This window comes from Solanum dulcamara, chromosome 1, assembly GCF_947179165.1.
Source record: "Solanum dulcamara chromosome 1, daSolDulc1.2, whole genome shotgun sequence".
Lineage (NCBI taxonomy): Eukaryota > Viridiplantae > Streptophyta > Magnoliopsida > Solanales > Solanaceae > Solanum > Solanum dulcamara.
The window spans coordinates 4,809,717-4,826,991 of record NC_077237.1 but is presented as its reverse complement, the minus strand read 5'-3'; the positions used below and the strand labels follow the sequence as shown (position 1 = coordinate 4,826,991).

The 17,275-nt window shown below is 32.5% G+C and overlaps 3 protein-coding genes across 3 annotated transcripts; all 3 read right to left on the bottom strand.

Annotated features, from left to right (window-relative positions):
* Nucleotides 1-68: 68 nt before the first annotated feature.
* On the bottom strand, nucleotides 69-1,499 carry LOC129886252 (heat stress transcription factor A-9-like). The gene is made up of 3 exons (XM_055960853.1): nucleotides 1,224-1,499; nucleotides 608-1,125; nucleotides 69-213 (listed from the first exon to the last, which is right to left on the bottom strand). The coding sequence occupies exons 1-2, from the start codon at nucleotides 1,494-1,496 to the stop codon at nucleotides 622-624; spliced, it is 777 nt and encodes a 258-aa protein (XP_055816828.1). The 5' UTR covers nucleotides 1,497-1,499; the 3' UTR covers nucleotides 69-213; nucleotides 608-621.
* Nucleotides 1,500-2,263: 764 nt separating this feature from the next.
* Nucleotides 2,264-3,158, bottom strand: LOC129886243 (SKP1-like protein 11). Its single transcript, XM_055960842.1, has one exon. The coding sequence runs from the start codon at nucleotides 3,004-3,006 to the stop codon at nucleotides 2,374-2,376; it is 633 nt and encodes a 210-aa protein (XP_055816817.1). The 5' UTR covers nucleotides 3,007-3,158; the 3' UTR covers nucleotides 2,264-2,373.
* Nucleotides 3,159-8,445: 5,287 nt separating this feature from the next.
* On the bottom strand, nucleotides 8,446-16,514 carry LOC129899094 (ras-related protein RABF1). Its single transcript, XM_055973902.1, has 8 exons — nucleotides 16,372-16,514; nucleotides 15,467-15,543; nucleotides 13,239-13,322; nucleotides 12,948-13,042; nucleotides 12,643-12,748; nucleotides 9,503-9,592; nucleotides 9,329-9,415; nucleotides 8,446-8,747 (listed from the first exon to the last, which is right to left on the bottom strand). The coding sequence occupies exons 1-8, from the start codon at nucleotides 16,394-16,396 to the stop codon at nucleotides 8,709-8,711; spliced, it is 603 nt and encodes a 200-aa protein (XP_055829877.1). The 5' UTR covers nucleotides 16,397-16,514; the 3' UTR covers nucleotides 8,446-8,708.
* Nucleotides 16,515-17,275: the final 761 nt, after the last annotated feature.

The following is a 17,275-nucleotide window of genomic DNA, read 5'->3' as shown; positions in this document are numbered from 1 at the left end:
CTAACTACAAAGTTACCATACATAAATTAAACATATAGCAAGATTAGCTAAATCCTAGACCAAACAACAACAACAAATATATTCGTGTACTTCCACAAGTGGGATCGGCGGAAAACCAAACAACAAAAGTAAAAAAAGAAAAGAAAAAAAAAGTGACTCTTAAGAAAGGCAATATATGTTATAGCTGCATTCTTCTGTCTTCAATTCTTCTCCCTGCTACACAAGAAATATTAGATATTACTACTACATTAACATAATAAATTGAACACACCTAAACTTCCACCTTTTTTCGCGATTTTCATACCTCAATTATCCATTGTTCTATTTACCGACCTAAACTATCACTTTTTTCACGAGTTTGATACCTCAACTATCACTCTTTTGTATTAAAACACGTTGATGCTGAGTTAACATGCACTCGTCTATTGTCAATTGAGAACAAATATTTGGTCAACTCAGTATCAAAGTGTGTTTTAATACAAAAAGAGTGATAGTTGAGATATGAAACTATAACGAAAAAGCGATAGTTTAGATGTGTTTTAAACCCTTGTTTCTAAATTAAACATAACAATACTGTGGAAACACAATTATAGAAGGACAAGACTACCTTTTCCATGGAGATCATACACTTCCTCCCTCAAACTTAGGCTTCTGCACGATATCCTGTACTCGTTTAATCACTGAAAAATCAATCATCTTCTTCTTCCCCAAGTTTTTGCTACTCCCCGTTACATCCTCTGCTCTACATTTACTCGTAACTACATCTCTAACTTCCACATCACGTTTGGTTGCAACAACTTGTTTAACTGCTTTTGCCAGGAAACAGAGGAATTTCCTCGACTCTGCCTCTGATTTCTCCAAATATTCCTTCAAAGACGCGATTCCATTAACCATATCGTCTTGTCTTTCCTTCAGCTTCTTGAATTCTGACTTTAACGTAACGTTGAGATCTCTCTGACTCCTCATCTCTTCCTCTACCCCGTAAAAATAAGTTTCTTGATTAAAATCTCTCTGAGTATTCAAATTTTTGGTTCGCCTCTTTATGTTACACAACAAGTGTTTTTTCCCCGGTTGAAACCAATAATGTCCGTACTCCCATTTCTGAAGTCCAATCTTCTTGAATCCCTAATGAATCATGAATACGTATTGATAAGATTTATCTGACTCTTGTATCGAAAGCAATGTACATAGTGATATCAAGAAATTAAAACGCGATAACTTACATAGTTATTGAGCTGATAAACGAAACTTGACATATTAGTATGCTTGAAATATTTTGGTAAAAGTTCGAAACTAAATCTATTATGATCCCAAATAATGAAACTAGTACCAGATGGACTCCAACAGATTATAGAGTTCGTATTCGGATCCTCCACCATATCATATGTCTTTGTTATGAAAGGGGCAATACCAGGTTCGCGTACAACTTTTGTACCATCACCAACACCATGTCCGTTTTCTCCAGTAGAAAATTGACTCATATTGTTCATTGCCATGTTTTCAATTTATGAAAACTTTGTAGATGTATAATGTTTGTTCTTTGTACAAAGTTATAAGCAGAAAAAAAGAAGTAATTACTAACTTCTTCTTTTTTGTTGTACATTGCCACATTATTAAATCTGGACCTTTGATAGATAGTCCTATTTGATTCTAATTGACTTGTCCTTGGTAACATGCATGTTGAAACTATTCCTTCTTGTACTACTGTTTAAGTCCAATTTATTTAGTTTTCGATTCTCACTATTTTCATTGGAGCCCAACCAATCTAGATCCAACCATATAAGAAAAGGGGAAACACTAGCCCCATTTCAACATATTTTTTTTTTCATATTCAGGGTTTCGAATTCGAGACTTCTGGTTACTAGTGGAGGATCATATCCGTCCCACCACAATCTTCAGCGATAAATACAGTTTTATTACGATTTAAATAAGATTGTACATTCTAATTGAATATTTTTGCTGTGCTAAGAAACTGGTTACGTTGTGATCAAAGGTCACCTCAAATTAGTAAAAACTTTTACCAAAATTGTTGGAGTACATATTTATTGGTACTTCGAACAAGATTAAAAATGATTATAGGCTCACAAAAACAACGTACCTTAAGTCTGTCAAAGAAGAAACTTCATATCTTTGAGCACATTATCCATACTATTAAACACTTAGGTCCTTTTATCGAAGCTAGAGTTGAGTTTGTCGAGGTCACGTAACCACTAATCATAACGCACTCTTCACGCATGACGAAATTAACAAATTCCAAATGAAAAAAAAACAAAAGAAGCAAATCATATGTCAATTAAACAGAGCAGCAAATTACAAGTTTAGTTTCCAGAAACTAATTAAAACCCCTAATTACTCCATTAATTGAAACACAAACTAATTATTCAACAGTGTCTTCGATGTACATTCGTCGTCACTCTCTCCTTCATCACAAACCACTGATTTTTCTTCTTCCTCTGATGTGTCGTCGTCATCATCAATAGTGTCGTCGAACTCTCCTTCATGTGCCCACTCATGTTCAGCGCGAACCTCTGCTTCTTCCTCTGGTGTGTAATCACTAGTAATATTGAAAATCTGCCTAACAGCATTCACCGATTTGTTCTTAATTTTATCAGCAATCGTCTGGCACAACAGACTCATCAAACCACTAATGTGAAGGAAGTTTGCAGCGAATACAAAAACAGACAGTTTTTTAAAGCTCATCTTAGCGAATTCATTGTCGAATTCTTTCAGTTCTTCTTCACTAGCACCAGTCTTCTCCGCGTGCTTCATCAGGTAATTTAGAATTTTAGTTAGGACTTCGCTATTGATGTTCATGAGCGGAATGTCTGTGTAACCGTCCTCTACCATATTTTTGATAGTTCCAGATTGAATGGCGATGGATTCTTCGACCTGAAATTCGTCATTGTCGGAAGATCTCAAGGTCAGAATCTTGCTCTGAGGCGGTTCTAATGATGATGAAGCCATTGATTGATGGTGAATCTCCGGCGCCGATGATGATGAGGCCATTGTAAATTTGGGAGAAGTGAGAAGGGAAGAAAAAACCTAGAAAAAAACCCGAAAATTGAGAGAATGTGAGACGAATAATGGAGTAGTGTATTTATAGTGATAGATGATTTTAGTTTTAAAAAATAATTGTTTTCTTTCATACTTCTAGAAACTTCAATTAATGATGAATAATAATAGGAAAAAATAACATATATTCGTATAATATTAACTAATTCAATTTATATTTTCCATTATTAACTATTTAATTAATAATTATATACGAAGTCACATACATTCAAATACATCACTCCTTAAAATTAGTCTAAAATGGAGCAGAAAATGGGCAGAGGATTCAAAATTTGAATAAGTAGACACACGAATTCGTCGAAAAGGTTCAACATCTACTATTTATACATAAAAAATTATTTTAATCATATATAAATATCATAATTTTTCCTCGAACCCCTGATCCCTAGTGTAAGGGTGGGCTGTCATAGTTAGTTGTGGGTTGTTCATTGGCGGGAAGATTTACTATAAATCCATCATATCATATATTTCAACATGTATTTGAATTATATTTGTAATGTATTTATCATGTATCTGTTAGGTATATTTGTGTAACTGGATATGTATCTGAGCTGTAGATGATATATCTAATATTCATCTGGACTAATGTGTATATGTTGATTCTTTCATGTATGTGTTATGTATCTTAATGTATATATGTTCATATATCTACACTCACAGTCAGTATTCAATAATATCTACCCTATTTTTTCATTTTCCCAACATATGGATATCATTGTGTATCCCCAGAAAGCTCGAAATTCAAATTAACATAAATGGTACTAATTGGATGAAAAGATTTCTGATTCTTGAAAAAAAAAAATGAGAACAACTTTGAATTTTTTGATTTTTTTTTTTGGATCAGTGATATGGCAAATACTCAAGAGCAGTTATACACGTATTTTACTCTTAAATTATTGTCTTCAAGCTACATTTTAGATTTAGATACATATAATTAGATTTATCTATTGACCATATACTCGAGATACATGTATATGGATTTCAAAACATGATAATAATTGTAATATCGAAAACTCATGAGAAGACAGATAATTAGTCCTTAAATTAATGAGATTTGTGTTGTTTGTCCATAATAATATGATTAGTTAGTTGATATTTTTATACTTATAGCTAAATATTTGTTTCATTAAATTAGAAATGTATATATAATATAAGGGGAAAATTCAAATATATCGCCGAACATTGAGAAAAGAACTCAGAGACCGCTACACAACTCCATTTTAATAGATATATAATATGATATAAACTTTCAGATGGATATGTTAAAGATGAGTCTAGAATGAGACTTTTAATGATACAGTAAAACTTCACTAAATTAATACTCGGTAATAAATAATTTATCTAAGATAATATTTTTATCCAATCTCGATTTGGGCCAAAGAAAAATCCACACATTTCGTTAAGATAATAATATAATATATTTTTAGAAGACCCCTATATAAATATATGGTTCCATTAATATTATAAATTAATAATTTTTTAAAAGTACAAATATATCTAAGACAATTTAGTGAAATGTGATTCTATTGTTTGGTTTTTGTTAAAATTTAACTTTAGTTGAAGTTCATCTCTAACTTTTCTTATTGCATCTAAAAGTTTCGGTGTTGTCACGACTGCAAATCTTTTTGAGTGCATGTGGAATGATCTCTTTTGTACTCACATAATGTTTAACGTATGTGATTTGTCATTGTTGATTTTGTGACATCTTTTAAATGAGAAGTCATATTTGGATAAGGTTTCAAGAAATTTCCTATGTTGCTTATATAGTTTATTCTCTAACCATCATACATTGAATGTTTTTAGTCAAGATACAATGAATAATATTTGATTATTAAAAAATAATAAACATTATGTATAATATATTTATTTTTACAATGAACCATTGAATTCTTGAATTTATTTTACAATGAATCATTTGACAAAAAAATATATTACAATGAATCATACACATACATTGTACTTTATGCATAATGAATTTATTTTTTTATATAAATTCAATAAATATGATACATAATTTAGTAAGATACAATGATTTTAGTGTATTCATTGTATTTTATGCATAATAATTTTTTAAGGAAATTTAATAAATATGATACATAAATTAGAAAGATACAATAGTTTTGATGTAATCAAATTAACCTTCATTGAATCTCAAAACACTTTATAAATTAATAAATATTAATTCATCGATTAAATAATACTTCTATAAAATAATAATTTTTTATGATCCCCTTATATTAATTTAGTAAGATTTTATTGTATTAGACTAGTTAAGATTGTCGAAAAACTTGGCTACATCGTGTAAAAATAAAAAGTTGGACCAAAAAGTATAATAATTATTCTAATGCCCATATAATGTCATTTTTCAAAATTTACTCAATTCACATCCCCTTTTAACCTATCACTAAGAGCAATTGAATGGATTAACGAATTGATCGAGATAATAACATAATGATAAAAAAAAAAAAAAAAGTAAAAAAATACTAAGAGCAATTGAATGGATTAACAAATAAATGCAGATTAATATTGCTTATGTAGCCTAATTTAGAAATTATCCTTAATGCATATGATTTCGAAAAAGCTTAGCATATATATGATGAACAATCTTGGGAAATAGAAGAATAAAATAAATCATAATATTGATAGTTTTTCTAGAAGCTTATAAAAAGATGTTAAGCAAGGAATTTTTGAGTTTGACGCTAAAAATTATTCTCTATTAATTTACATTGATTGAGGGATTACATATCATTACCTACCAAAAAAAAAATAATTAAAAATCTAACTTGTCCACATGCATATCTTGTCTATTTTTACTTGATACAAATTAAAAATCTTATCGAGTAGGACCTATTAAAAGACAAATCGATTTCTACTTTGACTTTCCTTGATTAGAAAATCGAACTAGAAAATTAATAATTAATTATATAAACTAACTTGCTTATGGTGTTATACCTAGAAAAAAACATACGACAAAGTTCCACCAAAGGTTTTTGACGATTTTTGAAGGCTAGAGGTAATATTATAGCCTACACTAGAATAATTAAAAACATGTATGATGGTATTAAGATTTATGTTAGGACAGTGGGAGGTGAGTCCAACAATTTCCTAATAGTAATTGACATTATAATAAATGCAATTTACTCATATGATGCAAATGAATATTATTACATTGATACAATAAATAAATTCAACATTTTTTTGAACAAGATGATATATTTAGTTAAATTAGTTATATAGTATTTATAATTATATATAAAGTATTTTACTACGTTAGATAGAAATAAGTAATTATATTATTGTGATTACTCACCTAATAAATTGTTATAAACAATGTTCTTGGTGTGTGTTCTCTTCTGTCATTTTAACTATTCAATCGTGATCGAAATTTTATCATTGTCAATAATAATAATAATAATATATACTCAATATAATTTTGTAAGTGAAGTCTGAAAATAATGATATGTACATATACCATACTCCTACAACTTCATCATTGTCGACTTCATTGTAGAAGTGCAAGTAATTTACTGAAAGTCATTTTTTCTGTGTTTTTTTCATTTTATTTTGTTGATTTAAATTTTCGAAATACTATAAATGGAATGTCAAAGTGGCATGTTTATAATTGACTTCAAATTCAGCACTTAAAAGGAAAACTAATTATTCTCCTAATATAAGATTACACATCTAATTATCTTCCTATAATTTAGACTTCTATTTTAGGTTTATAAAAGTCCTTATTAATTTAGACTTCTTCTCATATATTAATAATAAAATTTGATACAGTGAAAATACATATTAATTAATAGCATTAGTTGATTATTATATAAATTTTAAAACATGTCCGGGCTAACTTTAAAGAGTTATTGATGCTTTGATTTGACCTAGAAAATAGAAACAACGAGAACTAATAAGGTCTTATCGAACGAGAAGTTCGAAATCATAAAAATCTGAGGTCTTGATGATCAAAAAAACGAGAAGTTCCTTTCAAGAGTGTGAAAACCACTATTCCTACATTTATTGGTTTATGGAAAAGCTCCTATAAGGTACTCCATCCATTTCTTTTATTTGTCAAATTTTGACTTGACACTTCTATTAAGAAAATAATGATTGGTATATGAGTTTACCATTTTATCCCTATTAATTGATAGAGTTTTAAACATATTTACTCACTACATTTTTCAAAGACATTAAATCCATATTAATAAATTGAGGGTATAATAAGAAGAAAAAAATTGTCCTCTCTTGATTTGTAAAAATGACAAATAAAAAGGAAAATCAAATTAGGAAATATTTGATAAGTAAATAGGAACCGAGGGAGTATAAGATATAATAATTTTAGAACAAAATTCATACTAGCGCCGTCTCATTTTAGTTGTCATGATCAGGTTTTGTACAACTCTTAAGAAAATATTAATTAGGACCGTTATTTGACTAATATACCTCTTATTAATTTTTTGATCTTTATCTATCTATGTGCCTCTTAATTCTAGAAGAATTAATGCGAAGGGTAAAGTTGAAAAAATATAATTAATTCTCTCTTGATTGTTTAAATTGACAATTATTTTGGGACAACTATTTTTAATATACATGACAACTAATATGGAACAAAGGAAATAATTATTTTATTTTGTTTTTGATTAAGAGTATTAATTAGTCCCGATATTGTTTAATCTCATGAAATATATCCATTAGTGTTACCTCATCCCATACCAAAGAACTCCTAACCATATTACATGTTTCTAGAGTCTTTTTTATAAATTTAAAAAGTTGGGATTAAATTTAAATTTATTATAATATACTTGAGTCTCTTTCTTTTAAGTGTATTTTTTCTCTTTCTCAAGAAAGCTGGTTATAGGAGATACACGAAGGGATAGAGGTAGATTGAAAAAGTATTGAGGAGAGGTGATTAGACAAAACATGTCACAAGTTCATATTACCGAAAACATGACTTTAGATGGGAAGAAGGTGGAGATCATGTATTAAAGTAGAATGTTAGTAGGGGTGGAGTGTTGTCTTGTTGTGTGTAGGTTTTGGCTTGTTAGTATCTATCTTAGTACAAGTCAATACTCTTGTAATTCTTATCATGTATTGCTTATTGTGTTTCGATTACTACACTATTTTATTGTTGTTATTGTTTCTTTCTTATAAACTTTACACTACGTTTCTTATTAACGGTCATACTTTCTTCTTCTTTTACTTGAATTTTAAACTCTTGAGCCGAGAATCTTTCATAAAGTTCTTGCTTCTTTTTTTCCAAATTTTTGGAACCTTAGACTGTGTTTTCTCGAACCGTAGCATACCAACCTTCCATTTCTTTCAGCTTTTTTCTGTTAAATAAGTAAAACATGTTTGTTACAGATAGCTAAATTTCACTGAACTGGAAACATATATGTCACTGAATCATTCAAATATTTCAAACTTTCACAAGTTGAAGTGAGCTTTTAGTCTGCTCAATTCTCACAGTTATATAGCAAGATGTCTCGTGGAAGAGGACCGCAATTACAAGATCAGAAATCGTAACAAGAATAGTGCAGAGAAAAAGAGACCGAGAATGACTTCATATACATAGTATTGCAGGCAGTACGTAGCAATCAGCATTGCTGCAGCTGTTTTATGTCAATCTATATTCTTACAGGTCAAGCAGCAGTCGGTCGTGGCAATCTCTTGGCAATTTCCTGCAAGTAAAGTCATCAACAGGTGATTATTATCCAGTATTTGTGTTCAAATGCAGGCCTAACATCTATAAATTCGACTACAAATAGTATGCTATACTTTCCGTTCTACTGTTCTGTAAGAGTCTTTTTAGTCCTGTCAGAGATTTATATGACGGTAGGAAATATAGAGAACTACTTGTACTTTTTTGTTTTATTTTGTATCATATTGATATGAGACTGGTGCTAAATTGAACAAAACTAATCTCAGGGAACTTAAGGTCCTCAGAAAACTCTCTTGATCAAAGTGAAACGTTCAGGCGGTGCTGTTCCCTTCCTCTACCAAGCTCCATCGTTAAAACAGGAGGACAAGAAAAGTAAGAGAAAACTGAAAAGCCCGATGAAGATGACTAAAATGAACAATCGATAGTCCCCCCAAAACTGGATTAAGTTCTATCACACTAAATCCAAATTTAGACAGTTGCAGAAACAATGTAGGTTAATAGCATGGGAATTCATTGCACTCACCTATATAAAGGTCCCAATTAAATTTATACAACTTAAAAAGTTGACGTTTCATTTGTTAGAAGACATTAGGAACATACCTCAAACAGCTGGTTTATATTATCAGCTGTCTTGGCAGATGTTTCTATAAAGAACATACCGTTCTTTTCAGCACAGTCAATTCCATCCTTCAAAAGCAAGTACCACAAAAAGATCAGTATGCCAGAAGTAATTTTCGTGTCGAACAGCGCCAGTAAGACGTTGACGATACTAACTTGTGTTGTTACTTCTCTTTTTTCGTCGAGATCGGCTTTGTTGCCAACCAGAGCCATGACTATATCAGGGCTCCCATGTTTTTGCAATTCCTACAAAATGGATCATTTAGCAGCTACTAAATAGAACATTTTACACATAGACTAAATTTCAGAAACCACAAATCATTTAGCACAATTTGTACGACAGGATGACTAGTCACATGGAAAGTGAAGATTCATAAAGCCAACACCGCCTGCTCGGATTGAAGTGTAGTAGTTATTGTTGTCGTTTGCCGACAGACTGACTAATTTAGAGAAGGAAAAACACCAAATGAATTGGACACCAATAAACATGAACCGACAAACGTGATGTTATCCTTTATGCTGATCGACATGTCTAAGATATGGATCTCATGCAGATACCTAAATCTTGAATTAAGGCCTAAAGAAATAATTTATCTATCTTTTACCTTTTCCATCTTTTGCCAAATATTTGTCCTAGTCAAACAAATAACTGCAGTGTTAAACAAACAAATGTTGCAATAAGTTTTTCTATCAGGAATTCTAGGGGGGTAAGAATGAGCTTCAAAATATATTAGCTCATGATAACAGTAGATAAACTTGAAATCCGGGCTGTACAGAAACCTTGAAAGGATCTTCTGGAGATGTTTATTAATCAACTAGAGCAAGTTAGTGCACCCAAGGTGTGGCCTAGTGGTTAATGAAGTGGGATGAGAATCATGAGGTCTCAGGTTCAAATCCAAGTAGAGACAAAAATCCTTGGCGGACAGAGTTACCTGGTACCTGTTGCTGGTGGTAGGTATCTTGTGGAATGCACGCCCGGACACCACGGTTATCATTAAAAGATAAATAGAGCAAGTTAGTCTGTGGCCTTCCACTGTGGTTCTTGATTTATATCAAGGACACTTGACACACAGGATACATAAATTGTGCATGAACCCACGTGAAGAGGGTACATAAATTTCACAATCTAATGTTTTTGGTCCTAAACTACAGGTTTACGCCTACTGCAACAAGGGAAAAAAGGGAGACTAAGGAATGTTGCTCTTTTTCATTATTAGATCCAGGCCTTAAAAGACAGTTCATCTCTTGGTGCTCACTCTGTGAAGATCTCTCTAGGGTCATATCTTTGTTTTACCATCAATCCCAAATTATCACCTCCTTCCAAGTTTTGCATACACGGTACACCTAATGGAAAAGATCTCTATCTCTGTCACAAAAAAAAAACACCTCTTTGCAAACATGGAATTTGATCCTGGAGCAGTCTAAGGGAAGATACAAATTCATTCAGGTTGTTGTATTAACACCAAGCTCGAAAATGAAAAGAGACTAAACATAATCTAGACTTTTGGTTCCTCCCACCTCAAAAACTTGAGAAATTGTTCACATATACAGAAATACATACAATCAGCTGTAGAAGTTAAGCCCATCTTAATAAATACTAGAAGTAGCAATTTTCTTCATTTTATCATTTTATGCCAGGGAGATTTTGGTTGGTCTGTGTTCTATTGGAATCTTAATTATGTCTGACAACACAAAAAAGCAGTTTTAACTCTCTATTAGGATTTCCTGAAAGTTGATAAGTTAGTAACTCCTTGCCAAAATATATGAGCTACTTTAGTTGCACGAGGAATAAGAGCACAATATTAGAACAAATTAATATATCCCCCAGGGCTATGATCTGGTAAGACTGCAACTTGTGATATGTGGCTTAGGCGCATAAGATTGGTTCGAACCTTGCCACAAAAGAAAGAACGATCTTTTGACTAAGTTGCTTCACCAATTATGATGCTCTAATGAACTATTATCAATTTCTTATCACAATAAAGTTTTGTAAAGGAAGACTTCAACAGTTATCTGGCCGTCAAATGTTCTAAGTAAATATGTTCATGGATCCATCAAAAATCTCCACTGCACCTGTGAGATACAGAAAGGATTTGGTCAATTTATCCAGGGTGCTTCGACTACAATTATGAACGAGAAACATAAGTTGGCTGGATTTTCTCTGGCGATTTTTGTTTTTGGTATACACGCAAGTACTTTAGTATCTTTATTATTGGCTGTCAATAATTTTGATTTCTCCAATAATTTCACATAGCTTTTTTACTCTTGTATTTTTCAGACATATTTTTGAAAAATGCTTTTCTTGAGCCAAGGGTCTATCGAAAACAACCTTTGCACCCTACCAAGGTAGGAGTGAGGTTTGTGTACACCTCACGCTCGCCAGATCTCACTTGTGGGATCACATAGAGGGTGTTGTTGTTGTTGTTGGTATACACACAAGTACTTGGAATTTTTTTTAATCAAGCTCAAGTACTACAAAATTTTGCTATCATATGACATATGCTTAGGAATAAAATATTATATATTTCAAAGATATGTAGTATGACTTGGTTTGGTTCAATGACTTTCTGCCTTACTTATTGTTGCATTTTTGTTGAGACAATCACTCAACCTGTATTCCTCATGTCTTAACACCTGTTAACATTGCCTATCCATGTCCTTGAATGTTATGATTCAAGTGATGATAAATCTGACTTCTAGATCCTCATCCCCTATCGGGTATGCTCACCCTTATCCATGTAAAAAAGATTCTCTTTGCATTTAGTAAATGATGATGGAGTGACTAAAGACTATATAAGGGGATTGGATTCCTTAAGGGACAACAACATTTGCCTCCACTCGAACAGAGCAAATCTGTGGCATATCAAGGCCCAAGAAAAGGAGCAATCTCTGAAGAGTGAAGATACAAATAAAGTAACCCCCCATGTTATGAACAAGTATTGAAAAGGAAGGCAGCAATGGGTAATCATTAACACATTCATAATGCAGCACAGCAGAACAAAAATCCCTTGTCCCCCTTAACCTTCGAGAAGAAGAAGAAGAGAAAGAAAAGAGAAGAAAAAAAGTGGATAAATAGAGAACTAAAATGAAATTGTAAATAACACAAACCGGCTAGCAAATTATTTTCGCAAAAGAAAAAAAAAAAGATCGATAAAAGAAAAGAAGATTATTGCTAGCAAGAAGAAATGAAAATCAGATCAAATGGAAAACTGCTACATAGTTGCTATCATCTTATGCAAACATGAATATCAAACAAAAGGGACAGATGACTCTCTTCCATTCTTTAAGAAAAATACCTTGACCCAGTATTGTGCTTTTGCAAAAGACTCGGGACTAGTAATATCATACACAACCACTGCGACAGCAGCACCTCGGTAGTATAATGGTGCAAGTGCTGCATACCTGAAAGCAAGGCAGACAGCAGAACTTGAAGGTCTTCTTTACAATTATCTTTTGTCAACCATAAGGGACTTCTCATTTTTATTCCGAGTCAAGGGTTGGGTCAGCTAACTCACAGGGTATTTCTCAATTATTGGAAAAAAATACTTAGAGAGAAAGAGCAGAAAGAGATAAATTCAAAATGAAACTTGGCTCGCAATACCTCTCTTGACCAGCTGTGTCCCATATTTCAAATTTAACTGTAGTTGAGTCCTGCAAGGCTATTGTTTGAGACAGAAAAGAAGCTCCTACAGTCACCTAAAATCATCAAAGCAACAATTTATAAATTATCTTTTGGAAAACTTGATATACATAACATACACCGACACATTCCACTGAAACTGTGAAACACACACCAAAAGGGAAAGAAAAAGGTGGGAGGTTGGAACCAAAAACAATAGACAAATGTCACATGATATAAGAACGCATTCATTTTACAATAACGTACTCATACCTTAGATGTCGGATCAAATTGACCACGTACAAAGCGCAGAACAATACAGCTTTTACCAACACCAGAATCACCCAAGAGTACCAGCTGCAAATTATGTTTGGGGGAGGCAATATCAGCATCAGAAATAGGGTGCAAGGGACTTATTAGCACACAGTTAAAGGTATGAAAAGGACCATAAAAAAGCTGCTGGACACGCCTGCGCAGAAAAGTGCATTTAAGAAATCTCGGCAATTCAGGAGAACATATGTACTCCAACCAAGAGACTGATTGAACATAAATAGTCATAATGTGAGAGTTTCAGAAGCACCAATCTTCATAAACACGACATACAGTATTGGAAGTTTATTCCAGTAAGAAGATAATTTGGCTAAGGCCTAGCAGTAGATTAACTTCACGTTCTTACTTGACAGACTCTAATCTAGCAAACAAAGCAATGACCCTACAAATACTCATTGAGACGTTCCCACCAGATTTCCGTAACAGTCATTCAGGCCTATGTCTCCAAGACACTACACTTTCTAAAGTTTGTCAGTAAGACTCAGCCCGATCATCTCATGAACTTCGGATAGATATTTAAAAGGTCACTGATAAACATGAAAGAGTATATCACTTTTTAAAAAGTAAGATTATTATGAGAACATATTCGCCAGTTTGCTCAAACTATTATATTGACTCAAACATTGACCTTAAAAATATCCACTTAACCAGCGAAGTAAACTAGTATCCGTTCCTCATCAAAAATAAGGAATTCAAAAAAAATGAGTGGAAGCCATCATGATAATCAAGAACCTTCATTCTTTGATGTATATCTATTGGACAGAGTATGATGTTAGAAGAAAATAAACTATGCTTCAAATAGAACTGAGGTCCTCAAAGATTGACTATAATGTCTAAGCAAGATACTCTGTATTAATCAGATTCATAAGCCTGTGAACTATGAAACCTCACCACTGATAGTTCACTTCTTAATGAACAGTACGAACCGAAAACACCAGCCACTCCAACCCTTCCCCAATCTCATTAACTTGAATCATTAATGCAACAGATTTAGTTTGAATTGCTATTTGAATTTTGTGAGTCGTCAGCCATCCCATCTAAGAGCTTAAGTTGGAAGAGAGAACACACTTTAATTTACTCAATTGATTGTGCTTCCAACACTCCCTCTCAAGTGTGGGCTTGATTATTTTTTATGGAAAAGCAATTTGATTTTCTAATGAACAGTGGCAGTGTCTCTTGAATCCACAACTTCTCCATGCTCTAATACAATGTTTGAATTGTGTCAGCTGCCTACTGAAGAGTTAAAACCGTAGGGAAAGAACTTTTTTTTTTACTTAATCATGTCCTCAACATTTATAACTACGAAATGTGAAATTACAATATCAAAATGAGAACAAAAGCAATTTAAAGTGGAAAACACAAAAGGCCTAATGAATCTTTTACCAATTGAGAAATTTGTCCTACAAACACTGTAGAAGATGAACAAGGACTTGCAGGTCTTCTCCAAGTTCATTAAGGAAATGTCTCTTATTGATCGACCATTGTAGGAAGCCAGATTGACGTAGGAAAGAGGAGACAATAGCATACAAGCTTCTCGAATTGGTAGACATTCAATATCCACAGAGTAGGACGAGGCCGTTAGAACAATTTAATTGATTGCCTTTTCTGATCAAAAACCAAGATTAATAGAGTGTGGGCAGTGTTGTGAAAAGCGGGCGCTTCATTTCTTAAAGCGGTGAAGTGAAGCAAGGGAATGGCATTTCTTCAGTGTGAAGCAAGGCGAAGCTAAAGAAGCGACCTCTTTAGTGGGAGAAGTGTGAAGCTATGAAGCTCTGATATTTTTTATGCGACGAAAAGGGGTGAAAGATCTAATAACTAATACAGAGATTAGTAATTGGAGAAAGATCTTTCTGTCCCACTATAGGTGACACCATCTGTTGAGAGTGGACTTTTAAGATAGTTAATTGACTAACATACAGTATAGGCAGCTGGCTAAACAACTACTAATGTTATAGTTAAATAGACAGTTTGCTGAAACCCATCGCATCAAAATCAAAACTTAATTATTTAAATGATTTTGAAAACTTGTGAAATTTGTACAAAATAACATTGCTAGAATGGTGTCAAACATATGAAGTAGTCAAAAATAGAAAGAGTGACATAAATTGGACCAAATGGACTAATACTCTGCCATAGCATAAAAGGTCTCAGCTCAAAGTCTCAAACTTTACCTTCACTTTGAGATTTTTAGGGTCAATTGCTCCACCATTATCAGGATTGAGTCCAGCAGCCCTTCCCGAATTCCTATCTGCATAGCCAAAAGGAAGTATTAAACACAACATTAGCTGGTATAACCTTCCCCATCCTACTCCCAACCACGACTCAATAAGCAACAACAAAAAATACACATCTGTCCCAAACAAGTTGGAGTCGGTGATGTAAATCCTCATTTCTTCATTTAAGTTCATTTCATATCATCATCATACTGGCCACAACTCAGTATAGATACAAAACAAAAACAAAACAATAAGCATAATAATAAATCATGGTTAGTTCCAATAGAGTGTGGCCTAGTAGTCAATGAAGTAGGCTAAGAACCATGACGTCTCAAGTTCAAATCCCAACAAAAACCAAAAACACCACTATGTGATTTCTTCCCATCTGTTCTGGTCTTAATGGACAAAATTACCTGGTATATATTGTTGCTAGTGGGAGGTGGAGGTATCCATGGGATTAGTTCAAGGTTCAAGCTGGCCCCGATACTACAGTCACCAAAAAAACAAAATCGTGGTTATAGCTAAGGGTGTGGCCTAGTGGTTAATGGCATGGGTTAAGAACTAGTGAGGTCTCAGGTTCAAATACTAGTTAATTTCTTCTCATATGTGTAAGTCTCGATTCATAAAGTTACCTAGTACTACCCATCGTAATAAATTGAGATGCATGCAAGCTAATCCGAACATCAATATAATCTCAACAGTTTATAAGAATCAATTAGATGGTAAAAATTAAGGTAACTAATCAAATTAACCCAATTAATTCAATTTTACTCAATTTATATCCAAAATCAAGCAAAGATTTAACAAACCCAGATAAAATAAAAGGGTTTTGAACCGAAAAAAAAAATTAAAAAGAATACCTGCAGCTGAAGATGCGCAACCCATAACCTAACAAGAAAAAAAACTTGTTTGTAAAATTTTATCAAATGGGTTTATTTTGACTTTATATTTTGGGTATATTTTCTAAGCTTTGAGGAAGAGGAAAATTGGAGAGAGAGAGAGAGCGCACTTTGGGGTAGCAAACAATTTTTAGAATTTCTTAAATGCCACGTCATGTCTTTTTTTTTTCCACCAGACATTTGACGGTGACGCTTCCAATAAGATTTTTTTCATACTCAGGTCTCGAATTCGAGACCTCTAACTAAAAGTGAAACAATCTCACCACTACACCACAATCCATATTGATTGCACGTCTCTTTCTTAACATGTTTTTTTTTTAAATAATAATAATTTATGTGAATTTATTTAATAAGGTATCAAGTTTAATTTTAAAAAAGTAATTATAATATTAAATCTATCGTAATATTTGTGCAGCTATATAAATTTCGAAACTTGTAATTTCAGATATACTATAATATTCATGTGATTAGAGTTGAGTAGTCTCCTACTCTAGGTCTCTATGGAGTCCTCTGAAGCTAGAGTTGAAATTATTTTGGCGTTTCTTTTTCTTTTAAAGTAAACTGATGAATTATTTTTAACTTTCATAACTTTAATTGAAGTTAGAAATTTAAATCTTATATTTATCTTATTTATTGTTCTTTTTATAATTAGGTAACACCTCTCTAAGTGGTTGTTAGTAGCACTTTTGACATTTTTTGTCACATTGAAAATTCCTAATTATTTTACCACTATAATTTTTTATATAATTAAATAAAATGTGTATATTAAAACTACTAGCATTGGATGATACAACATACAGTTACAATCAATGAGTTCCGTCGATCTCAATACCTTCGACACGAAATATAGCTATATATATAAGTT

Bases quoted from the DNA above. Each gene is read 5' to 3' on its own strand.
- LOC129886252 (XM_055960853.1), bottom strand. From the start codon at position 1,496: ATGGCAATGAACAATATGAGTCAATTTTCTACTGGAGAAAACGGACAT. The intron at 1,126-1,223 runs GTAAGTTATCGC...ATGATTCATTAG, and splicing joins TTTATCAGCTCAATAACTAT to GGATTCAAGAAGATTGGACT.
- LOC129899094 (XM_055973902.1), bottom strand. From the start codon at position 16,396: ATGGGTTGCGCATCTTCAGCTGCAG. The intron at 12,749-12,947 runs GTATTGCGAGCC...CCTTGCTTTCAG, and splicing joins GACACAGCTGGTCAAGAGAG to GTATGCAGCACTTGCACCAT. The intron at 8,748-9,328 runs GTATGTTCCTAA...CTTTACTTGCAG, and splicing joins ATATAAACCAGCTGTTTGAG to GAAATTGCCAAGAGATTGCC.
- LOC129886243 (XM_055960842.1), bottom strand. From the start codon at position 3,006: ATGGCCTCATCATCATCGGCGCCGGAGATTCACCATCAATCAATGGCT.